The sequence below is a fragment of the Diabrotica virgifera genome, chromosome 9 (genome assembly GCF_917563875.1).
Source record: "Diabrotica virgifera virgifera chromosome 9, PGI_DIABVI_V3a".
NCBI lineage: Eukaryota > Metazoa > Arthropoda > Insecta > Coleoptera > Chrysomelidae > Diabrotica > Diabrotica virgifera.
This window is the reverse complement of record NC_065451.1, coordinates 68998965-69025168: the sequence shown is the minus strand read 5'-3', so window position 1 is coordinate 69025168 and position 26204 is coordinate 68998965. Positions and strand designations below refer to the sequence as shown.

Here is a 26204-nt window from a genome sequence, read left to right as displayed (position 1 = left end):
CCTTTCCAACGACCCCTCTTACGCAAGGGCGGATCCAGGACCGATTTTCGGGAGGGGCCATAACTTTTTTGGGGAGGGTTACCGGGGGTCTGGTGATAATTTTTAAAAATTAGGGTTACAATGGTGAATTGTAAGGTACTTTTCACACACTTTTGAGTACCACAAAGACACTCAAAACTTATCGTTATTAAAGTATTATTAAAGTCAGCGCCGATTCCTACACATTTCTTCGGATATAAGTGTAGTTCTTTCAACAAGTTTAATACCATTTTTCCCAATGCTTCTTCTGTCACGCCTTGTTCTTCCATTTTTATGTTCTCATAAGCGTCAATGAACTTGACAAAGTCTGCACGAATGTTGTATTTAATTGTGTATGTATTTACAATTTAGAGAAAGTTGTTCCACGTGGGATACGTCGGTCATTTCGTCAAATATGACAGAGTAATAATTTGCACTTTGAAGCTGATTCTTTATTTGTTCAATTATTTCTTTACCACAACATGTTATCAATAATTTATTTTGATTAGTGCTACTAATGTATGTTGCTTGGGAAGATGCTGTGGATAGGTGTTTAAGAGTCTGATCTCCTGATGTGATTTTATACGTTAACAATTCCCCTAATTGCTAGGTCCATCATCTTCATCCAGAAGCCGGAGGCTATCATCACGATGGCCTCTTAGAGAAATATTTTGTCGACCTAAGAACACTATGGACTCTACTATTGGTCGTAGTCTTGCTCTGTTTTCTTGTATCTGTTTAGAACTCCGAGAGTCTATCTGGTTAATGACTGAATTTTGTGGGTTGCGATAAGTTTGTAGAAAATCCAGTCCAACCTGAACTCACTCCTTGTGGTTTGATGTTTTTTCATGGGTTGTTATGGCTCCATATTTGCCCATGAGTTTGGCGAAAGATGTTAAAGGTTTCGTGACAAGGCCTTGGGCTGTTATCTCTTTATTGCGACCATATTTTTCATTAGAAAAATAAAACACTATGCTACTATAGGTGAGAAATTTGATCTAGGCTGTCTGTCCGTCTGTCTGTTTGTCCGACCGCTAATATAACTCCTACGTCATTGTATCAGGTAGAATGACAAACGAGGTGTCAAATGAAAGCTTATAATCCAAAGATGGTAAAAAAGATGAGAAATTTGACCTAGGCTGTCTGTCCGTCTGTCTGTTTGTCCGACTGAGAATATAACTCCTCCGTCATTTTACCAGGTAGAATGACAAATGAGGTATCAAATGAAAGCTTATATCCAAGGATGGTAATAAAGGTAATAAATTTTACCTAGGCTGTCTGTCCGTCCGACCGCGAATATAATTCCTTCGTCATTTTACCAGGTAGAATGACAAATGAGATGTCAAATGAAAGCTTATAATCCAAGAATGGTACTAAAGGTGAGAAATTTGACCTAGGCTGTCTGTCCGTCTGACTGCGAATATAAGGCCTCCGCTATAATAGGCAGAATGGCAAGAAAGTTGAGAAACTTGACATAGGACTTCCGGTTTTAGAAATGCGACCAAAAGTACTGTTTTAGAGTCACCGGGATAATACAAGTGAAATATTATTCGACGCGACTTCGCAAGAAGAGAACAAATATATACTTCCGGTTTCATGACTGTCTGCCCGTATGTTTATCTCTTCCGTTATTAATACAGATAGAATGACAGATGAGGTGTTGAATAAAAGCTTATAACCCAAGGATGGTATTAAAGATGAGAAATTTGACATCGGACTTGCGGTTTTAGAGTTGCAACCGTATGAACTTTTTTAAAGTCACCGAAATAGTATAAGCGATATATCATTCGATGTGCCTTAGCAAGATGAGAACAAATGTAAAATTTTGGTTTTTATATCATTTCCGGTTAAAAAGTTCTAACCAGAAGTGCAGAAATATTACATGTAACACATCAATCGAAGCGTATTGAAAAGTTGAATTTGAATCTTTAGTTTCGGTTTTGAAGTCATTTCTGTTTAAACAATGATGACCCAAAGTTTAGTAAAAATGAGTCAAAATTAGTAAAATCGTTTATCAATCGGCGCAAAGTTACATGAAGCGTTCAAATATCGACTTCCAGTTCTACTTTCGATTACTTTGGGTGAAAACCTAGGACTTACGAAGTCCAATTACTTGTTTAAATTTATATTTTCTTAAATTCTCGGAGGGGGCCATGGCCCCCATGGCCCCCTCCCTGGATCCACCCTTGCTCTTACGTCACGATCCCACGAGTCTGCATAATAAAAAGCGTCAAAAACGAGCAGATTTCACCTTATATTTCGGTGGATGCGCCCAGGTTATTTCTTATAGTCGCTTCCACCAAATCGCAGTTTTTATTTTTATTTATTGTATGCTCGTTCGAATTTAGTGCGTGCGCCAGTGGCATGCGCCCGCATGCGTATAACAAAACAAAAATGTAAACAAACACGATCAGACGTGTTTTTTCTTTGTATTCACGGTTTTATGCAGTGTTTTTTACTTTTCAGTTGTATATTTTAAGTGTATTATTTGGCAAATATTTTTTAATTACTGTTTTTGGTCGTAAAGTAAGTAATTTTTACAAATTAAAAAGTCTCAGATGCAGAATCCACCACTTTTAATAAAATTAAAATGGTAAATAGTTATTTAAATCCGAGACTTTTCGTGTTGAAAGTTCTTTCTGGTACATCCTTAATCTGCGACTTTTACAATTTATAAGACCGCAGACGACGAATATAGAAAACCAAAAGGAGTCCAATACATGCAATCACATTCCGTTTTCATTCGTCTAGGAAAAGGACAGAAAGAAACTTCCTAGTACTCAAATCTGAGTAAAGATAGAAAATAGGGGAGTGCATATAGATTTTCACTTCGGAAAAATTCAAATAAGATAGAACTTTTGTAATTTCATTAATAAATGTATAATAAACAACATATCAAAAAGTTCTACTCGAGAAGTGGGTGCTTCATTTTTTATTAAACAAATGAACTGCGAAGTTAGATGTTTTTTTTTTAAATAACTCCGAAAATATAAATTTTAGAACGAAACTGACTTGACCATTGAAAAATTCAGAAAATTTTATAAAAAAAAACTTATATAAAGAATTTTCTAAAATTAAATCTGTATATTCTATAATTTTTTATTTATAACGCTAAAGTCACACTTCGCGCAAACATTGGTGCACTGTAAACTAGCGTACGGCGAAGTTCACGGTTGAGTTATTTTAATGTAATTTTTTAACTAATGGATTAAATGAAATTTTACAAATTGAACCTAAAAGAAGAATAATTAAGCTATCTTATGGTTATAATAAAAAGAAATAAAATGTATGGGCATAAGTACGGTGGGGGAGGAAATTGAGCCGTACATGAATTTTGTTTAAAAATGTGTAACTAATACAATTTTTCTTATAGAATCCTCAATTTTGCACAACTTACTTTTAAAGCATCGCACTAAATGATTTTTCATTCAAAAAAAATCTCAAAAATTTAATTCAAATGATATGACGTCTTAAAAAATGTAATTTTTGAAATCGTCGTAGTTTTATAGAATTACCACCATTTTAAGACGGTATTACTCAACTTTAAACAGATCTATTACAGTTTTTTAAGTGCTTTTTTGAAGCTTAGGATGTAATCTTTAAAATACACTAAATTATTTTTACTTTAGAAATGAAATAGACTATTTCTTTTTGAGAAAATTAAGAAAGATAACAAAAATGTAATACAAAAACCGAAAATTTCCAGCTAAAAAAAATGTTTATATAAAGTGATCAAAACTTTTTCTGTAAAACTTACCTAAAATACATTTAATAATAAACTTCAACAATAATAAATGTTCAGCAAAAAAAATTTTTTTAGCTCTTCCTGCGTAACTTCGAACCTATTGATAACTTTTTTATTATCAGTTTTTTATATAAAGGTATTTTACTCTTTAACGAAATTCATATTTTTGACATAACTCGTATAAAATTAATAAAATTTGATATCTGATGTTTGAGTTTTAGATTTTTGACTATCCAGAGCATTTTATGAATAACAATTTTTTTTTCGTAAAATTGATAATAAACAAGCTGAAAATGCATTATTATAACGAAAATATTATTTATTTACGTACCTATTTTAATTCATAATATGGAAAATTGCTATTATGAAAAGTAGTTTAGAATTAATAATTATGTTTTAATGTGCAATTATATCATTCTAATTTAAATGTTATGAACTATAAAGGCAGTTCACTCTTGATCAAAATTCATGTTTTTTATATACCTCGTATAAAATTAATAAAATTTTACAAAATATGATGGCTGCATCATAAATCTTAGAACATGAAGAGCTTTTTATGAAGAATAACTTTTCTTCGTCAAATTAAAAATAAAAGAGTTATAAATGAAAATGTTGCTGATATCCATAATTTGAGAAAAATCTTCAAATATTTTTTTCCATTAGAAAGATGTAATTGCACATATCAGACCATAATTGTTTATACCAAACAATATTCTTTCATATACTGTCGATTCGCTAAACTCAGACACAACTGGTTAGTGATTTTAGTCAATAATTTTGCCAAGTTGGCAAAAAAATAATTACTAATTAGTTAATAATTACTAAATAATTAGTAATTTTGTCAATTTTGGCAAAATTCGCAAAAACAAAAAAATTACCTACTAAAATCACTAGCCAGTTGTGTCGAGTTTAGTGAACCGACTATATTTTAATTTCATAGCAAATAGAACAGTCCATTTATCATAAAGGGGAGGCCACATACTCGTATAAACCTTTTTGAAGCTGTTAATAAATTATTGCTTTTAAAATATACTCAAATTGTATTTTTGAACATGTTATTTATTTTATATAATAATTAAATTCACTATCAAATGTCATTATGTTTTATTAATACTTAATTTAAAATTTAGTTTGACATTCACGAAGTGTCAAACTCAAATGTAAATAACCTATTATACTTTGCTTAACAAATCGAGATTAAAAAACTAGCCTGCTTAATAGCAACGCTTTCAGCTAGACGTGAAGTGAGGCGGAAGAAAATAACCCGATTGTGACGTCACATTTTACACTTTGGGGTCGAAGACGGTTAGAAATATCGAAATGCCGTTTTCAGATTTGGATTCAGAAGAAAAAACTACATAAGGATCCATCGATAAATCTGATCTGAGTATTTCAGGAGCGGCAACGCAATAACACACAGACTTTTGCGAATTTATAAACGAAATGTTTTCGTTGAAAAGTTTTCCATGTGGTTCCTAGCTACGCAGACATACTGTATAAGAGCTTCTGTATAAGAATTTTCAAATTGCAATGCCATATTCGGATTCAGTATAATCAAAAATAAAATAGAAACATATTTGATCAAAGTAAAATGATGAATTTAACGATATTTTTAAAATTATTAATACAAAACAATTGTTATTGTTTAAACAATTTATAAACAATTAGCGGCCAAATCCGTGAGTAGAACTTTTTACTTTAACATGTATATAAACTAACAAAAAGAGTTTTAGAAAAATATAAGCTTGTTTGAGTTTTTCCGAAACAATGCAGGTTTTCGTTCTAATTGCACTCCCCTAAAAGTAAAAGATGGTTTTGCTTGTTTTAGATTCAGAGGGATGCACAATCGCCAGACAGCTGTTTCCACCATTTCAGGCTTTATCAACAGCGCTAGCGTGCACTCCTCTGAATCGAAAAACAGCTCGACCATCAATTTAAGGGGAATTTCAAAGATCATTGAAATTCCCGTTGGGACATTGGGACATTCAATGATCATGGTCAGCCGATGTTGGTGGCTCCGAATCGAATTTAATCTAAAGCTATTGTAATATTGTTTGCTATTTTGAACAGAAGTGTTGATACTATTAAAATGTGACATGAAAATAGCTTCAGAACAGCCAACATTATATATTTCTATCTTTTTTAAATAATATTTTGGTTTATGGCATTTCAATAAGTTCTTCCATGACTTTCTGTTATTCTTTTGCATCTAGTTTAAATAAGTCGTTTAAACGATAGTCCAGTCGGGTTAGACGAATAACAGGCCTAACCTTGCATGCCGAGCTGCCCCAAATTTTATTTTTTTAATATTTAGGGGGGTCAATAGTAGTGTAAATTTAAAATCTCGACTGAATTCCTCCATTGCGTTAGCCGCCATCTTGATTTTAAACGAGAACCGTTTTTGCTCAATATCTCCGCCATTTTCAACTTTTCGACAAAAAGTATAACAACCAAAATTGTTGAAAATGTAATTTCATATCATTTCTATTTTTACAATATTTTTGTGCCATTGATATTTTCCGAGTTATAGCGGAAAATAATGACAGTTATATATAGATAGAGCATAATTATTGAATTATCTGTTTTATTGTTAGTTTTACGACAAAAATGTTTCTATACAAAAATAGAGAGAATTGAATTCTACACAATTTTAGTTTTTTTAATTTTTGCTAAAGTTAATATTAAAGGTAGTATGTATGTATGCGATAATGGCGCGAGCGTAAGACCTGATTGATTTTATAGGAATTGTTTTTGTTCAATATCTACGCCATTTTCAACTTAAATTGTTCCAAATATAATTTCCTACAATTTCTTTTACCAATGTATCTATAAAAATAAAATTGTAGAATGTACTTATGTTATAAGAAATTTATGACTATGAATCTGCAATCAATCAGAAACAAGTCTGGCTAATTGGCTCTGCCAAAGCCATTTTTCAAAAAAAAAAAAAATACAATTTCCTTTCAACAATTTTTTCACGCGGTTGATATTTTCCGAGTTAAGTGGGAAAATAGTAAAAAGTGGTGGGGGGAGCATAATTACTGAATTGAATCTTTTTTCCGCGCTGCCCCAAATTTTAAAATTCTATACTTTAGGGGAAATCAATAGTAGTGCAAATTTAAAATCTCGACTGAATTCCGCGGTTGCATTAGCCGCCATATTGATTTTAAAGGAGAACCGTTGTTGCTTAATATCTCCGCCATTTTCAACTTTTCGACAAAAACGGTAGGAACTAAAATTGTTGGAAACGCAATTTCCTACAATTTCTTTTCCACAATTTTTTTATGCGATCAATATTCTCCGAGTTAAGGAGGAAAACAGTGGAAGCGGAGGGGAAGCATAATTATTGAATTTTCTCATTTATTATTAATTTTACGACATAATTGTGCATAAACAAAAATAAAGAGAATTATATTTTATACAATTTTTGAAACTTTCAATAAAACACCAACCAAACTAAGTACATAAAAGACATAAATAATAACTTATATGCATTAAGTTCACTTAATTTTATTAACTAGCGGGTTTTATTGGTTGAATTTGTCTGTCGAAAATTAAGTTTCATGTCAGCTAACATATTTTAATATTTCAACAATTTTTTTCAATTTTGGACCCCGTTGGGGGGGATTTTCGCATCCCCCCTCTTAGACCCGCCACTGGTTCTCTCGAAAAATTGTAGTAAATCGTAATTGCAACAATTTCAGTCCTTACACTTTTTGTCAAAAAGTTGAAAATGGGGAAGATATTGAACAAAAACAATTGCTTTAAAATCAACCTTGTCTTACGCTCGCGCCTTTACGGCATATGTACTACCTTAAATATTGATTTAATAAAAAAAAATGAAAGAGATCAAAATTGTGCAAAATTTAATTCTCTTAATTTTTGTATAGGTTAAAATTTGTTGTAAAAGTAATAGTAAACGAGATAATTCAATAAATCAATAATTATGCTTTAACTGTCACTGTTTTTCCCCAAAACTCGGAAAATATGGACCGCACGAAAAAAATTATAATAAACGAAATTATATAAAATCGCATTCTCAAAAATTTCAGTTTATATATTTTTTGTCGAAAAGTTTAAAATCGCATTCTCAACAATTTCAGTTTATATATTTTTTGTCGAAAAGTTGAAAATTGCGGAGATATTGAGCAAAAACGGTTCTCGTTTAAAATCAAGATGGCGGCTAACGCAACGGTCAAATTCAGTCGAGATATTAAATTTATATTTCTATTGACCCTCCCTAAAGATTAGAAAAATAAAATTTGGGGCAGCTCCTAATGAAAGGTCAAATGGTATCCCGACTCTGCTACGAATACTTACGAGTAAACAAGACGTGATGGCATAAATAATCGCCATTCCGCTACTTTCATTGACATTTTCCAAAGCCAAAACAACCACAAACCATACAATATCATATCCAGTTTGTATAATACACAGCAATTTCAGGCAAGACTTCGACTCCCTCAAGCTCATTATTTCTTCGTCCATACATTCATCTTTTCTATCCTTCAACATCTCCAGCTCATTCTTCAGTGCGTTTAGAGACTCAGCAGAGCTATTCAATTCCAATTTACACAATTCCATGTTGATTTTTCTGATACCGCTCAAAGAGTGGATCGTTGTTAGGAATATGAGTAGGGATATTGGGAACATGTAGTTGAGAATCATTCCTTTTTGCACTGAGATGAAGCAGAATCTCCTAGATTCGTAGCTGTGGGGAGCGATGAAGTATGTCGCCTAAAATAAAGAGATTTATTGAACGTATAGAAGATTAAATTCTATTTACATAAATAGTCGAGGAAATGAAGCTGAAAAAATGGCAAAACCTCGCAATTTTTTCGTCCAGCATCGATTTGTACAAAAATTTAGGATTAGGCTCATTACACCCTCTAGTTCATTTTCTATATTGAGCCGTTGTACCCTTTTGGTTTTGTAAGGGTGAAAACTACCCCTAGTTGTAAAAAATTATAAAATAACATTTTAAACTTTAATGTTGTCAACATTTGGTTCTTATTAGTTACATAATGAATGTTTTATGTTTTAAGATATACTATCATAATATTTTAACCCTTAAAACCACCCTTGTTGGAGCTATATATAAAAAATTTACTTATCCTAAAAGAATATTTTCGGCTTGCATCGATTTACATAAAAATTTGGGATTAGGATCATCTCACCCTGTACTTTATATTCTATATCATGCTTAAGGGCGTTGGTTATTTTTAGGGGTGTAAACAACCCCTTATTGTCAAAAATTATATAAAAACATTGTATACATTAATATGGGTAAAATTTGCTTTTGATTGGTTAAATGATTATTTTATATTTTCGGATATAATATCGTAATACTTCAACCCTTAAAAACCACCCTTAATAAAATTACAGTTTTTATAAGTAGATATTTTAATAGATCTATACAGAAAAAAAGTAGAATTAAAGAATTACCAAAACATTTATTTACACAAAAATACGATTTTACAAATATGTACAAATACAAGTACAAATAGTTTTTTAGTCATCTTCCAGTATACGAACCGGTTCTGTGGTATTATACATACATTGAAAATTATCCATAAGCGGATTATCCGAATTTTTCGAAAAAAAAAATCGTTTTATAAACATAGCTCCTTCATTTTTGGCGGTGAAAAGATTTTTCAAAACTGACTTTGTAGGATTTTTAAAGAGTTATAATACTGTGTCAACTAAATTCCGTAAGATCCCTCAGTTTTTAATTAGGGTGGGTTTAAAGGGCTCGAATAAGAGGGTGTTTGCTCGTAAATAGAGGTTTTAAACAGCTATATCTCGCTAATTGTTCACTGTAATGAAAATCTATGCACAAGAGAATTTTAGTTATTAAAGAGGCTACAATCTGGTAATGTATCAATTTTTTCGTATCTCCAGTATTTTCGGAGATATTTTGAAGTAAAAGGTGAAAAATGGGAAATTCAAAAAAATTATTTTTTTTAACTCCAATTTTTCTAAAACTAGGCCTTTTAAATAGGTCAAACTTCTTGGATGTATTGATAATATAAATATAAAAGGAATTGCAGAAAGGTGGAGACCAATTTTTAATCAGGAGGGTAGTTAGGGGGTTGTTTTCACTGATTTTTCCATAGAGAAAAGCAGGTACCGACTTTTTTTTTAATCATAAGTCACTTACTTTTCAGACTATAAACTTTTTATTATTTTTTTAAAAGGCCTAACTGGATACTTGAAAAAAGATTATTCAAGCTTTCCTCGAAAAATGCAAAGTTTTTCCGTTATTTTACTTTGAATATTTCAAATTATGCATTTGACGAAAAAAGCTAACTTTAACATGCCGTATCTCGGTTTGTATTGGTCTTAGCGATATTACAGAAAAATAATTTGGTTGGTGTTACTAAAAGATACAATTTTGATATCTACAGTTTTTTTGATTAAATGCATATTTTTTGAGGTATTCTCAAAAAACCCTCTAAAAAAGTCGATTTTTTCATCAAAAAACTGTTACTTTCAAGCGCGAATAACTCGAAAAATATTAGTTTTACGAAGAAAATGTAAAAAACATTTTTTTCTTATAATCACTTTTTACATCGATTTACATAGTTAAAATGTAATAAAAAATTCCCGCCCCCCGAGATGGGGTGGCAACCACCCCTAAGGTTTTAGCGTACAGCGGCATGATATAGAAAATGATCCTTGGACTATTCCCTACCTTCTGTAAAAAATTTCAAGTAAATCCATGCTGGACGAAAAAATTGCGAGCCAAAATGCTTCATTTCCTCGACTAAAATAGTCTGGGCTGATTATTATCGGAGAATAGGCCATTTTTGGGAAAAGTTATTTACCAGCAATTTTATTGCTGGAATCGAATTATAAGATCCTATACATTAATAATATAGGTATGCAAAGTCCTCAGAGAGTGTGCTACTTTTTTATAAACAAAATGGCGCCCAAAAATCGTGTTTTTTTCAATTATTGCTCTATAACTCCGAAGATTTTAACTTTACAACAAAAACACTCAAATAAAAATTCACCGTGAATAAATTCTGCATAGAGACGTGTTTTTCCCGATCTGCCCCGACGAAAATTTTCTTCGGAAAATGCGGATTTTCCCAACAAAATCTTTAATTTTCAAAGAAAGTTTTAGATAAGTAATTATCTACCAATAATTAAATAATTTGGTGACTTAAAAGCCTTCTTGGTTTAAATTATAGTTCCAGAAGCTGGTGAAAATTAAACTAATATTTTAGCAACAATTCAATTGTTAATTAATAATTGAGGTCGCAATAATAACCAAAATAATTATGATACACTGATCAAAATTTGAAATATTATAAAGATGAGATGCGTATTTAACATTTTGTCGACAAAATATATATTTTTTATTTTTTTGCAAAATCTTTAAATGGTTAAAAAAATAGTTATAAACAAATTAACGTTTCTCAGAAAGTTTTTATTATATTATAATTTTAAAAAATAGCTAAAATGCATATTTCAAATATCTTGAAAATGAATTCTTTAAAACTTTTTTGCAACCATTTGCAAACAAGTTATGAAACAGCAAAATAAACATACGATTACTACGGTGTTTATATACATTTTTTAATTCTTTCAAAGCGTAGAAGTGAGTTTAAAGTACAAGCTAATTATTTACAAAAAAATACCGATTATCAGTTAAATGGTTATATTTTAATTAAAGATTATAAATATATTTTTTTGTAATTTACACGCGGGAAAGTAGACTAATACAGTACTGTATTAGTCTACATGTCTACAATAATGTGTGCTGCGTGTCAGTCGCTTCGAGTGAACATTTTAGCTCCGACTCTGTATCAGACCTACTTTTGCGCTAAAAATTACAAAAAAAAAGTACTTTTATTCTTTGATTAAAATATAACCATTGCACTAATTTTTGACATTCTTTGTGAGTAATTAGTTTGTACCATAGACTCACATTTAAGCTTTGAAAGAATTAAAACAAATGATAAACAACGGAGAAATCGATTATTTACTTTGCTGTTTCATAACTTTTTTGCAAATGGTTGTAAAATTTTTTTAAAGCATTCATTTTCAAGACCTATGAAATACGTATTTTAAGTATTTTTTAAAATTAGAATATAATAAACAATTTCTGAGAAATGTTAATTTGTTTATAACAATTTTTTTTAAACATTTAAAGATTATGCAAAAAATGAAAAAATTTATATTGTGTCGACAAAATATTAAATAGGCATCAAACCTTTATAATCTTTCTAAGTTTGATCAATGTCTCATGATTATTTTGGTTGTTATTGCGACTGTAAATTGTTAATTAACAATTGAATTGTTGCTAAAATATTCTTTTCATTTTCACCGGCTTCTATATTTATAATCTATACCAAGAAAGCTTTTATTTCACCAAGCTATATAATTATTAATAAATAATTACTGGCCCAAAAAATGTATTTGAAAATTCGAGATTTTGTTGGGAAAACCCACATTTTCCGAGGAAAATTTTCGTCGGAGCAAATCGGGAAAAACTTGTCAGTTTGTAGAATTAAATTGGGGTGAATTTTTTATTTGAGTGTTTTTGGTGTAAAGCTAAAATCTTCGGAGTTATAGAGCAATAATTGAAAAAAATACGATTTGTCGGCGCCATTTTGTTTATAAAAAGTAGCACACTATCTGCGGACTTTGCATACCTATATTAATAATATATAGGATCTTATAATTCTATTCCAGCAATAAAATTGCTGGTAAATAACCTTTCTTTGTACTTTACTAATTAAACCAGCGTATTATAACTATTTTTTTTTCAAAATTTAAAGATTATGCGAAAAAAGAAAAATTTATATTTTGTCGATAAAATATTAAATAAGCATCTCATCTTTATAATCTTTATAAGTTTGATCAATGTATCATTATTATTTTGGATATTATTGCGATCGTAAATTGTTAATTAACAATTGAATTGTTGCTAAAATATTCGTTTAATTTTCACCGGCTTCTGGAATTACAATCTATACCAAGAAAGCTTTGATGTCACTAAGTTATTTAATTATTGATTAATAATTACTTACCTAAAACTTTATTTGAAAATTAGAGTTTTTGTTAGGAATACCCGCATTTTCCGAGGAAAATTTTCGTCAAAGCAAATCGTGAAAAACAGATCTCTATGCAAAATTTAATTGCGGTGAATTTTTATTTGGGTGTTTTTGTTGTATAGTTAAAATCTTCGGAGTTATAGAGCAATAATTGAAAAAAATACGATTTGTCGGCGCCATTTTGTTTATAAAAAAAGTAGCACACTATATGCGGACTTTGCATATCTATATTATTAATATATAGGATCTTCTAATTCCACTCCAGCAATAAAATTGCTGGTAAATAACTTTTCCATGAATTTTGCTAATTAGCCCAGAATAAAAGTCTACCTTATTATTTATCTTATTATCCATTTAATATGGTCTCTATATTTGGCATAGGGGTACCATAACTAGTGTTAACATTTAGTTTATTTTTTTACTTTTTCTCACATTATTGGTCCATATAGGCATTTTCATGAATTTGTTATTTGACTACTAGGTCATTGGTCTTACGAGATTCTTAAGGCACATATCCACTATGTGGAGCAGTTGCAGGAGCGCGGAGTGCAAGAGAAGCCCGAACATAGTGCGGATACGTGCGCAAATATACATACATTCAATAACATCCGTGGACAAAAATCTACTATAGATTATGTTATAATCAACAAAGGTATTTATACATCTATCAAAAATAATTGACGTAAGATTGACTGAACAGATAGGTAGCTACCATAACCTAGTATTATATAAAATAATAATCATCATGAAATACTTCACATCCAAGAGAGCGGTACCAACACAAACAAAAATTGAAGTCGAAGGACTAAATACGGAATAGACGGAATAGTTATACACAAAAGAATATCAAAGAAGATTGTTAATAATGAAATATTAGAAAACAACAACAAAGATGAAAGCTGGGAAAAACTCAAAAATATCATAATTTAGGGCACTCAATGAGGGTATGTGGCTCCGAATTCTATCCTACTATATCGATTTACGTAATATTTTCATAGTAAGTAGAGAATAGCCCAAAAAATCAAAGTCTCCCTATGCCGATGTGTGCTTTTGTCTCAGGGGCGGTTCCCACCCCTTCTCGGGGGTGGAAATTTTTTTGCTTAAATAACTACGGAAGTTGCTAGAGAACCTAATACTAAGCAAAAACTGTTCTATAATTTTTTTTTCGAAAACTCAATACTTTTTGAGTTGTTCCGGGTTGAAAATTGGCCATTTTCATTGAAACATAACATCTTTTCAAACGGTTTTTTGCGAATACTTTAAAAACTATGCATCTAACTAAAAAAACTATATACATACAACATTTTGTAGCTTAGAAAATAACAAAGAGATTCTTTCCTTTATGAATCTCCTAGTTATAGCACAAAAAGAGATATGGTAAGTGGAAAAAACTTGTTTTCTTGGTGCATGCTCAAATCAGTGTATTTAACTTGAAATAACAGAAACGGTCAGTTTTAGGTGTATAATGCTACTAATAACTTTTTTGTGCTTGAAAAGACCTTTAAGATAAGCAATATTAAATGTCGATTACATTCAAACTATGCGAGATAAACTGTAAAAAATTTGATGACTGACGTATTTTAAGAAAAAAATGAGAAGTATATTTAACCCCTCATCCACAAGAATTTAAATGCATCGTTTTCCTTCTACAATACATTTTACTGTAGTGTTCTTTTATGTTCAAAAAGTTGGGCGGGTTTAAAATGAATGGTTTTTGAAAAAAATAAGATCAAATTATTGAGCGCATTTTTAAATTTTCTTAAAAATCTTCCTTTTTCTCAATGTAACTCGAAAATGATAAGAGATGCCAAAAAAAAGATGCCATACAAAAATGAAGGTTTCTTCTAGATAAACATTTTGATTTTATTTTTTATAACAGTATCTCTTATCATTTTCAAGTTACATGGAGAAAAAGAAGATTTTTAAGAAAATTTAAATATGCGCTCTATAATTTGATCTTCCATTCATTTTAAACCCGCTCAACTTTTTGAACATAAAAATGACACTGTAGTAAAATGTATTGTAGAAGGAAAACGATGCATTTAAATTCTTGTAGGTGAGGGGTTAAATTTACTTCTCAATTTTTTTCTTAAAATTCGTTAGTTATCAATTTTTTGCAGCATATCTCGCTTAGTTTGAATGTAATCGACATTTAATATTGCTTATTTGAAAGGACTTTTTAAACACAATAAAAGGTATTCGTGGCATTATATACATAAAATCGACCGTTTCTCTGTTATTTCAAGCTGAATACACTGCTTTGAGCATGCGCCAAAAACAAACTCTTTTTACCTACCATATCTCTTTTTTTGTTATAACTAGAAGATTGAAGAAGGAACGAATATCTTTGTTTTTATTAGCTAGAAAAATGTTTTATATAGTTTGTTTAGTTAGATGCATTGTTTTTACGGTATTCTCAAAAAGCCGTTTGAAAAGGTGTTATATTTTAATGAAAATGGCAAATTTTTAACCACGAATAACTCCAAAAGTATTGAGTTTTCGAAAAAAAAATTATAGAACGGTTTTTGCTTAGAATTGGGTTCTCTAGTAACTTCCGTAGTTGTTTAACCAAAAAATTTTCCACCCCCGAGAAGACGTGGGAACCGCCCCCAAGACAAAAGCACACATCGCCATAGGGTAGACTTTGAATAAGGAGATATTTTCAGGCTATTCCTAAAATTTCATTAAAATACATGCTGTAGGATAGAATTCGGAGGTAATAACCTGTTATTGCTCTCATTGATTACCCTAATTAATGCAGCAACAGAATCGCTTGAAGTTAGCAATACCAATTGAAGTTAGCAATGCTACATTGTCGATTACGAGAAAATATTTGACACCGTCAATATGATAAATTAACTACCTACTTATAAATTGCAACAACGTAATAAGTGTTAATAAGTCACCGTGATCAAGTCTAAATTCTATCGTTGGTGGAAAACTTACCAAAGTTAAGAAGGTTGGGATATCGTAGGCAGCCATGTTGAAGTATTTCACCTTTAAATGTCGTTCTTTTATTAGACCTCCTGTTGAAAATCTTTTGTAGATATAGAAGCAGTAAAGACACAGCCAGACTGATACCATGAGGTGCAGAAAATATAATATAAGGGATATAATAAGACATTTTGTTGCACTTTTGGTCGCCTGAAACAGATAAAATACTCATTTATTTTTTGCCTTTTGAATTATTTAATATTATTTCAGTTGAAATCTTCACACAAATACCTTAAAAAGCTACATCAGCGCGTCATCAAGATGAAAAACGCGTTCCAAGATTTCAGCTTTAATTTTGAATATTTTGTTGAGATATTTGGCACTCTTCTTCTTCTTTAAGTACCGTGCCCAAATTTAGGCGTGGGTAGCTTCCATAACAATTTGCCGATATCGTTCTCGATCTTGTGCGGCATGTAACAATTGATCTGCTGATAAGCCAGTACATTGACGAAGGTTTCGGAGCCATGCATATTTCTTTCGACCAATTCCTCTTTTTCTGTCGATCTTTCCATTGAGTATTAACTGCAGCATCCTGTATCTGCTACCTATCATTATATGCCCCAGATATTCAAGTTTTCTCTTTTTTATCATCTTCATTAAGTCACCTTCATCTTGGTCTACTCTGTTTAAGACTTCTCTGTTTGAAATGCGTTAAACCCAAGATATTCTGAGCACTCTACGATACGACCATACCTCAAAGGCTTCTAATTTTTTCATCATGCTAACCTTCATATTTGGCACAGATATACGTAATATAGTAAAGAATGGCGGTGCAGAGCCCAATCTGAGAAATATGCTTCTTCTTCTTCTTGTGCCACTCCTATCAGAGATTTGAAATCATCAAGGCTATCCTGACCTTGTTTACAGCTGGTCTAAGAGTTCATTAGTGGTGCAGCCAAACCACTTTCTCAAATTCCACAACCATGCAATTCTTCTACGGCTTGGATTCCGTTTTCCTTCTATTTTCCTTGCATTATATTCTGAAGCAATGCGTATTTATGTGCTCTCATCACGTTACCCAAATATTCGAGTTTTCTTCGTTTTATCGTTAACAAAATTTCTGGGTCTTTTCGTATCCTTTGTATTACTTCAAGGTTTGTGACTCTTTCAATCCAACTTATCTTCGGCATTCGACGGTATTACCACATCTCTAAACTTTATAGAAATATGCTATATATAGGGTGAGTAATGAGGAACTGTACATACTCCTACCTCGTATAGAGGCCCCTATGGGGAATAACAAATGACCATTAAAAAGTGTCTGTTCCCATTGTTTAATAATATACAGGGCGAGTTTCGCATTTTGACAGAAATTTGTATTCGTCATAATTTTTGAACGGTCAGATCGATGTGTCTCTTATTTTGGTCAATCGTTACACTATTGCCACCTAATCAAATGATTTATTCAAACTAGAAAAAAATCAGGTCTGGCTTTAAAAAGATTAGTTCGTTTGGGTCTTAGAAAAAATTTCACCCTGTATAAGCTTTTTGAAAACTCTAATATGAATTTTACAAATTAGACAAGTAGGCAATTAAAATAACGTATCTATTTTTTTTCCGCACACGATTGCTTAATTTTTTATAAAAAAATTTGATTATGAATTAAAAGTTTGGTAAAGTGAACCATAGATTTAACAAAATTAACTTTTATTACCAAAATTAATTTTTTTTAACAAATATTTAATTTATTTTACCATCAACCAACTGATTTATTCAAACAAGAAAAAAATCAGGCCCGGATTTAAAAAATAAGTTCGTTTTGGTCTTAGAAAAAATTTCACTCTGTATACGCTTTTTGAAAACTCTAATATGATTTTTACAAATTAGACAAATAGGCAATTAAAATGGCGTATTTATTTTTTCCCCACACGATTACTTAATTTTTTATAAAAAAAATCAAATTTGACTATGAATAATTAAAAGTTTGGTAAAGTGAACCATAGATTTAGAAAAAATAACTTTTATTCCAAAAATGAATTTTTTTTACAAATATTTAATTTATGTTATCACCCAATCAGCTGATTTATTCAAACTAGAAAAAATCAGGCCCGGATTTAAAAAATTATTTTGTTTGGGTCTTAGAAAAAATTTCAACTTGTATACGTTTTTTGAAAACTCTAATATATTATGAATTTTACAAATAAGACAAATAGGTAATTAAAATGGCATATTTATTTTTTCCCCACACGATTACTTAATTTTTTATAAAAAAAATCAAATTTGACTATGAATAATTAAAAGTTTGGTAAAGTGAACCATAGATTTAAAAAAAACTTTTATTACAAAAATGAATTTTTTTACAAATATTTAATTTATGTTACCTCACAATCAACTGATTTCTTCAAACTAGAAAAAAATCAGGCACGGATTTAAAAAATTAGTTTGTTTGGGTCTTAGAAAAAATTTCAACTTGTATACGTTTTTTGAAAACTCTAATATGAATTTTACAAATAAGATAAATAGGCAATTAAAATGGCATATTTATTTTTTCCCCACACGATTACTTAATTTTTTATAAAAAAAAATCAAATTTGACTATGAATAATTAAAAGTTTGGTAAAGTGAACCATAGATTTAAAAAAAATAACTTTTATTACAAAAGTGAATTTTTTTTTACAAATATTTAATTTATGTTATCACGCAATCAACTGATTTATTCAAACTAGAAAAAAATCAGGCACGGATTTAAAAAATTAGTTTGTTTGGGTCTTGGAAAAAATTTCAACTTGTATACGTTTTTTGAAAACTCTAATATGAATTTTACAAATAAGACAAATAGGCAATTAAAATGGCATATTTATTTTTTCCCCACACGATTACTTATTTTTTTATTAAAAAATCAAATTTGACTATGCATAAAAAGTTTGGCAAAATTTTTGCATAGCTTTAAAAAAATTAACTTTTTTTACAAAAATTAATTTACAAAAACAACGTTTTTCTTAAAACTAAAAGTTTTACCATTTTTTTTTCATAACACGTCTAGATCTAAAACTTCCCATAACACTTCTTTTGGATTCTATAGTTTAACATAGACGTGATCAAATTGATAAATTTTAAATTTTTCCACCTAATTTATGCGATTTACAAGTTTGCAACTTTTACAAGAAGAAGACTGAAAGTCTACAACAATTTTCATAGTCTTCACAATGGTAAGAGGTATGTGCTGTAAAAATTTCAGAAAAAAAATATTAAAATGGAACAGAGTTGTAGCGAGTTAAACCGTGTTTTTTTTTTTCATTTTTAGGTTAAAATTCCGATTTTGACAAATTTGATTTTTTAATAAAAAATTAAGTAATCGTGTGGGGAAAAAATAAATAGGCCATTTTAATTGCCTATTTGTCTTAATTGTAAAATTCATATTAGAGTTTTCAAAAAGCGTATACAGGGTGAAATTTTTTCTAAGACCAAAACGAACTAATTTTTAAATCCGGACCTGATTTTTCTCTAGTTTGAATAAATCAGTTGATTGGATGGTAACATAAATTACTTATTTGTGCAAAAAAAATTAATTTTTGTAATAAAAGTTATTTTTTTAAATCTATGGTTCACTTTACCAAACTTTTAATTCATAGTGAAATTTGATTTTTTTTATAAAAAATTAAGTAATCGTGTGCGGAAAAAAATAAATATGCCATTTTAATTGCCTATTTGTCTAATTTGTAAAATTCATATTAGAGTTTTTAAAAAGCGTATACAGGGTGAAATTTTTTCTAAGACCCAAACAAACTAATTTTTTTAAAGTCGGACCTGATTTTTTTCTAGTTTGAATAAATTAGTTGATTAGGTGGTAATAGTGTAACGATTGGCCAAAATAAGAGACACATCTATCTGACCGTTCAAAAATTATGACGAATAAAAATTTCTGTCAAAATGCGAAACTCGCCCTGTATATTATTAAACAAGGGGAGCAGACACTTTTTAATGGTCATTTGTTATTCCCCATAGGAGCCTCTATACGAGGTAGGAGTATGTACAGTTCCTCATGACTCACCCTGTATAATACAGAAATAAGCTATTACAAACACGAGTCTGTACCGCCATTAAGAAGAACAAAAACACACTTTCTTCAAATAAACTTTTTTATCCCATGCCTAGATTTTGTGTCACTTTGGAACTACTAAAAGCGATTATCTATAACAAGAAATCGAACTTAACTGACTGATTTGACAACATTTAGCGCGCCTATTAGTATACTAACTATTATCACAACATTGTGCCTTCGTCTTTGATAGTTTCACGTACTGCCGTCACACTGTTGCCAAAGGTTCTTAGAACTTTCGAGAAACGGTGAGGCTACTATCTCTCGAATTATTATTGATGACGCGCTAATGTAGCCTCTTAAGTTGATTGTAGTGACTCAAATTTTAAACTTTTGTAGGAATGAAAAAAAGTTTTCAATCTTATAGCACATAAAACAACATCAAAAAATGTTATTATACATCCCACCAGACTGAAAACAATGGGAACCTTCTCTGGTTACACCTCCGAGGCTTCTACAATTTGCAAGCCATAACGGATGCTGAGACTAAGGAAGATGAGGGAATTTTACAATTTATAATTCATGTCCCATATGCTCAGCGCGGTAAAATTCCAACCAGTGGCGTGCTGGAACTTTTCAAGCGGCCCGGTGATTTTGTAGAAAAGTGGCCTCCCATCCTCATTTTACCTTCTATAATCAGGATGTTTTATTCGTTATTTAAAAAAACAAAAAACAAAAACCAAAATATAAATTATTTTTGATACAAACATAAAACTTCGAATTCAATGATTTTTTTAATTTGCCATATTTTTTCATTTAAGAATAATAATCTTACAAATAATAAATGACATGTATGACAATATTGTATGCAGTAACGCAGAAACCATAATTTCCTGAATAAATATAATATGAATTTGATGTAATTAAGATAAAAGTAAAATAAAATTTTGAGAATTTTTCAATTATGTCTTAAGCTCAATTTTAGTAAATTAATTATACAAGAGAGTACAAACGCAAGTAGAGTGCAAATACTTTAATTTAAAAATATTTTTCTACAAACGTGTTAAAAATGCAATTTTTAGCACTCCATACGAGCGTTAAAAATGCTACTTTAAGGCACTAGTGCTTTAAAAAAATTTTAAGGCACTGCAGTTAAAAAAGAGAAGTGTCAGATTTTGAAACGTCAAAATATTTATATTTCATTTATTAACATTAATATTAATAGTAAAACTTACGCAATTTGAAAAAGGTGGTTTAAAAGGTTTTTTAAAATTTAATATAAACTGTATTATTGCATTTTTAACACGTTTGTAGAAAAAAACTATTAAAATTTGTTAGAATATACAACAATAAAAGTAAGATGTTATTCTATAGTTGTTATGATTTACGTATTGACAGTATAGGCGGTGTTGATGTAATGTCAAGGACAATATAAAAATGGAATGTCAGTCAAGTTCAAGTAAAAGTTTTTGTAGATATTGCCCTGTAATGAATAAATTATAATTGTTGATATATAAGACGTTTGTAGAAAAAATATTTTTCCATTTTTAAGGCACTCATGTGAATTGCAGAATTCGCTTCGCTCATTCTGCAAACTTTCACATGCGCAGTGCAGTGGCGGCTCGTATAACTTTAGGAAGGTAGTGCCAGAATCCGGGCAGCTGCCTAAATTTTTTGTGGCGGTTTTACGATATGGTCAAAAAGGATATAAAATATAAATAAAAAAAAAATAGGCGCAGATATTTTTATCTTATATCTATATATTTACTATTTTTGGGATGCCAAAAAATTTACCAAAATTTATCAAAACAGTTCCGTAAATTAAGTAATTAGCAATAAAATAAATTCAACTTACCACCAGTATTTACTGCTGATGTACTTTTTTTTGTTTTTTTCATCACTAGGTGGGGAATCTGCAAACAGACGTCGGAGGTAAACATTTCCAACAGTGCTGGGTTCCTGAGCTGAAACCTCATCAGTGTCACGTCGACCAGTTTGGCCCTAAATCGGACCTCCCTGCCCTCCGTAACTCCGATGTGGCCGGGACCAGCTAAACCCCACCCCTCTCATACTAGGGCATCAGGGTGGAATCGCCCGTTAGGGCATGACTTCTCCCCGATGTCCTTCTTTTGCCCGATTCTCAGTCGCTCGTCATCACGCATCAGCTTCCGTCTCTCACACTCATCCGACCACCACGTCCTTTAATCCTATGCTGTCAATGTTTCATTCTTCCTACCACTGCTGATGTACTTGAAGTTTGTTGTTACGATATGGTCTCTAGAGCCTATTTAGAAAATTATAAAAATAACACTATTCTATTATTTACACACACGCACAAAGTTATTTAATATCACTTTTAAAGTTTACGATATTTGAAGTCCACCCTTCTTTCTTTTTTGGAGGCAAAGTTTTCAATGACTTTATTATTAAAATTGTCAATGCCATTTACAAAATGTCTTTCTGTAGACAGCATACCTAAAGCACTTAGTCGTTCTTCCTTCATGGTATTTCTGAGGAATGTCTTAATTCGTTTTAGCATTGAAAAACAACGTTCTGCTTCAGATGTTGACATGGGAATGGTTATTAATATACTTAAAAGTTTAACGGTTTCTTCAAATGTACATTTTAAACCTTCATCATTTAATAAAACAGATAACGGAACAGCCCCAGAGGTAGTACTTAATTCGTCTCGCTGATACAATACTTGTAATTCAGTTTTAAGTCGAGTTTTGTTTAAAAATAAAAATTGTGTGCATGTTTAATTAAGAAATGATTCGGGGAACTTATCCTTATAAGCAGAAAACTTCTCTGACATAAATAAATGAGAAGCAACTAAATGTCCGGAGAAGGTAAACCTTGTTTTTATTTGCAACAAAACTGCATCGCATATCTCTAAGGCTTCCCGTTTTCTGCTGGGCCTGTCCTCTTCAATTCGCGCCTTTTTCTTTATTGGTTCATCATTATCGGTTTGTCTCTGTGACGTGTTTATTTCTTCTTGAATACTATCCATAATGACGTCCATTTGCTCCCTTATACCTTGAATTGCTGCTGCAAAATTCTCCAAATCTTTTTTCGCTTTGACAGAATCAGTGCATACTTTTTGCAATTGATGAAAAATAATTTCTACGTGAGGCATAATTTTATTAAAAATAAATAGCCAAAATACAAAATCTTTATCCTGGAGCTTTAATTTGTAACCATTTGCTTGATTAATGGAAGACAAATCACGTGAAGTACTTTGTATAATGTCCATAACTGCAATGAGGTCTTTTCTATTTTCATGAACAGTATGAACACTTCGTGATTGAAAATTCCAACGTGTTTGGGAAGATTTTGGCAACCTGCGATTAACCACCTCATCCAAAATTTTTGTTCTTTGAGGGGACGTTGAAAAGAATGAGCACAAACCAGATAAATTGGAAAAAAATATCCTTGCCTGCTTATTGATGGAACATGCACTTGTCATAATTAAATTCATTTGGTGTGCATAGCAGTGAACGTAATTTGCAAGAGGATATGTCTCCTTAATAATTTTTTGCACACCATTTAAGCCACCACTCATAACAGATGCGCCATCATAACTTTGAGCGATTAATTTGTTTGGAGTATGTTTTAACAATGGATTTAAAACATTTAAAATACATTCAGCGATTGACTTAGCACCATGTCCGCCCGGCACGTAAAATCTCCAAAATCTCTCAACTGGTCGTCCTTTACACAAATATCGAAAGACTATAACTAATTGAAATTCACCAGCAACGTCTGTGGTTTCATCGGCAATCACTGCAACATAAGGAGAATTTTCAATTTCTTTCTTAATTTCCTCGTGGTAAACATCTAACATGCACATCTAACATGTAGTTCATTTTGTGTTGTTTTTGATGTACCTTTAAAAGATTTGGAACTTTGAATGTGAACCTTTAAGTCGTTGTCTAATTCAGCGCTAAAATTGACCAGCTCCTTAAATATGCCTCTGTTGTCTGAATTTTTCGTTTCGTCGTGACCTCTTAGAGCTAACTCAAAAGCTCCACAAAACCTTATACAATTTATGATTTGATTCAAGACATATCGATTCTTATCTACCTGTTCATTATGTTTAATTAGAGTATCACGATAAGCTGAATTTAATTGGGTTTTTATATTTAACTTACCAAGCATTGAAAAGCTAAAAACGTTATTCATGTGCACTTTAGATTTTTCATGGGATTTCAATTTCTCCCATATATGTACAAGATCATCGGTGCCTTTGTTTGACCAAGTCTCGTCACCTCCAAACAAAACGCATACAAAACAGAAGAGTTTATTAGTTTGTTCGCAACCACACAACCAGCTATTTTTATCATAAATAATTTTATTAAACTTACGACAGCGAAGTTTTTGTCCATTTCCACTTTGTTTTTCAATTTTTAAATCGGGTAAAGGCCGACCGAGTTCTTTAATTTGTAGTTTTTTTTTCTAACGAAAAACCACCAAAAGAGTTTTTTAATATACTAATTTGATTCATTGTCAATAAATAAATTAACCGTAGAAAATAATCAAAATATTATTTTTATACCTACGACACCCACGATCACAACGCACTAACTAATAATTACAAATTAAAAAATATAGTAGAGTATAAACACAAATATACAATACAGTAGTAGACAATAAACACAATAGCGTCAAGCGAACGCGTAAAGAAACTAGAAATATGTAGATCTAAAACATTGTATCTTAAGATCCACTACCCTAATAGCACAAGGACGTCCAATGGACGTCCATTGGACGTCCTTCACGGACTTTAGGGACGTCCTTTGGACGTCCGTTTTCGTCCGAGGAACGTCCTTTATACGTCCTATTTTGGTCCAAATGTCGCGCTACCGAACGTCCATTGGACGTCCATCTAAGGTCCGAGGGGACGTATATTGGAACTTAATCGGACGCAAATTGGACCTTAATCGGACGTCCTAGGGGACGTAAATTGGACCTTAATCGGACGTAAATTGGACCTTAATCGGACATAAATTGGACCTTAATCGGACGTCCTAGGGGACGTAAATTGGACCTTAATCGGACGTAAATTGGACCTTAATCGGACGTAAATTGGACCTTAATCGGACATAAATTGGACCTTAATAGGACGTAAATTTGACCTTAATCGGACGTAAATTGGACCTTAATCGGACGTAAATTGGACCTTAATCGGACGTAAATTGGACCTTAATCGGACGTAAATTGGACTTTAATCGGACGTAAATGGGACCTTAAGCGGACGTAAATTGTACCTTAATCGGACGTAAATTGGACCTTAATCGGACGTCCTAGGGGACGTGAATTGGACCTTAATCGGACGTCCTAGGGGACGTGAATTGGACCTTAACAGGACGTCCAATTTTGGTCCAAAGGCCAAGTTGTTAAACGTCCAATGGAGGTCCACCTAACGTCGGAGGGGACGTTCGGTGGACGTCATTTGGGCATTCATAGGATGTCCCAGTTTGGTCCAATGTCTTGCTGCTGAACATCCATCTAACGTCCTGGAAGGTCATTCGGTGGACGTCTAGCGACGATATTTAGACCTGTGGAGAATGTATTGTGGGAAATAAAAAATATATTTTTTAAGGAACTTATATTTCATCTTATATCAAATTACAATTATTGGATATTACAGTATTTACATTAAATTACAATACACTTCTCCAAGAAATTAACGCACCACCTTAAATATGGGGTATATTTGATGTCTCGTATTTCCTAAACCTGTTGTCCCATCTAAGTGATGTTTTTATAATATTATAGCCTAGGCTATAGGTTACCTCCTTAAGCTTGTCATGCTGTAATATATGTATATTATATCATATCGCTCTCTATAGTAATGTGATATAATATATATTACAGTATAGCTCCCTGTGCATGACAAGCATAAGGAGGTAACATATTCTAGGGCCTAGGCTAGAATATTATAAAAAAAATCACTTAGATGCAACAACAGGTTTAGGAAATTCGAGACATCAAAAATGCCCAATTTTTAAGGTGGTGCGTAATGGGCTGTATATACAGGGTGTAACAAAAATACAGGTCATAAATTAAATCACATTATTCTGGGACCAAAAATAGTTCAAATGAACCTAACTTACCTTGTACAAATATGCACATAAAAAGTTACAGCCCTTTGAAATTACAAAATGAAAATGGATTTTTTCGATTATATCGAAAACTATTAGCGATTTTTTATTGAAAATGGACATGTGACATGTGGCATTATTATGGCAGGAATATCTTAAAGAAAAATTATGGTGAAATTTGTGCACCCCATAAAAATTTTATGGGGGTTTTGATCCCTTAAATCCTCCCAAACTTTTGTGTATGTTCCAATTCAATTTTATTATTGTGGTACCATTAGTTAAATTCAATATTTTTGTTT

At 31.3% G+C, this 26204-nt stretch overlaps 1 protein-coding gene across 1 annotated transcript in view; it reads right to left on the bottom strand.

Annotated features, from left to right (window-relative positions):
• Window positions 1–26204, bottom strand: part of LOC126892205 (adhesion G protein-coupled receptor L2-like) — a 162880-nt gene that overhangs the window by 29741 nt on the left and 106935 nt on the right. The window contains exons 3-4 of the mRNA XM_050661712.1: window positions 15775–15972; window positions 8084–8500 (exon numbers count right to left, since the gene is read on the bottom strand). Coding sequence (XP_050517669.1) covers window positions 8084–8500; window positions 15775–15972 — 615 coding nt within the window. The remainder of the gene's footprint in view (window positions 1–8083; window positions 8501–15774; window positions 15973–26204) is intronic.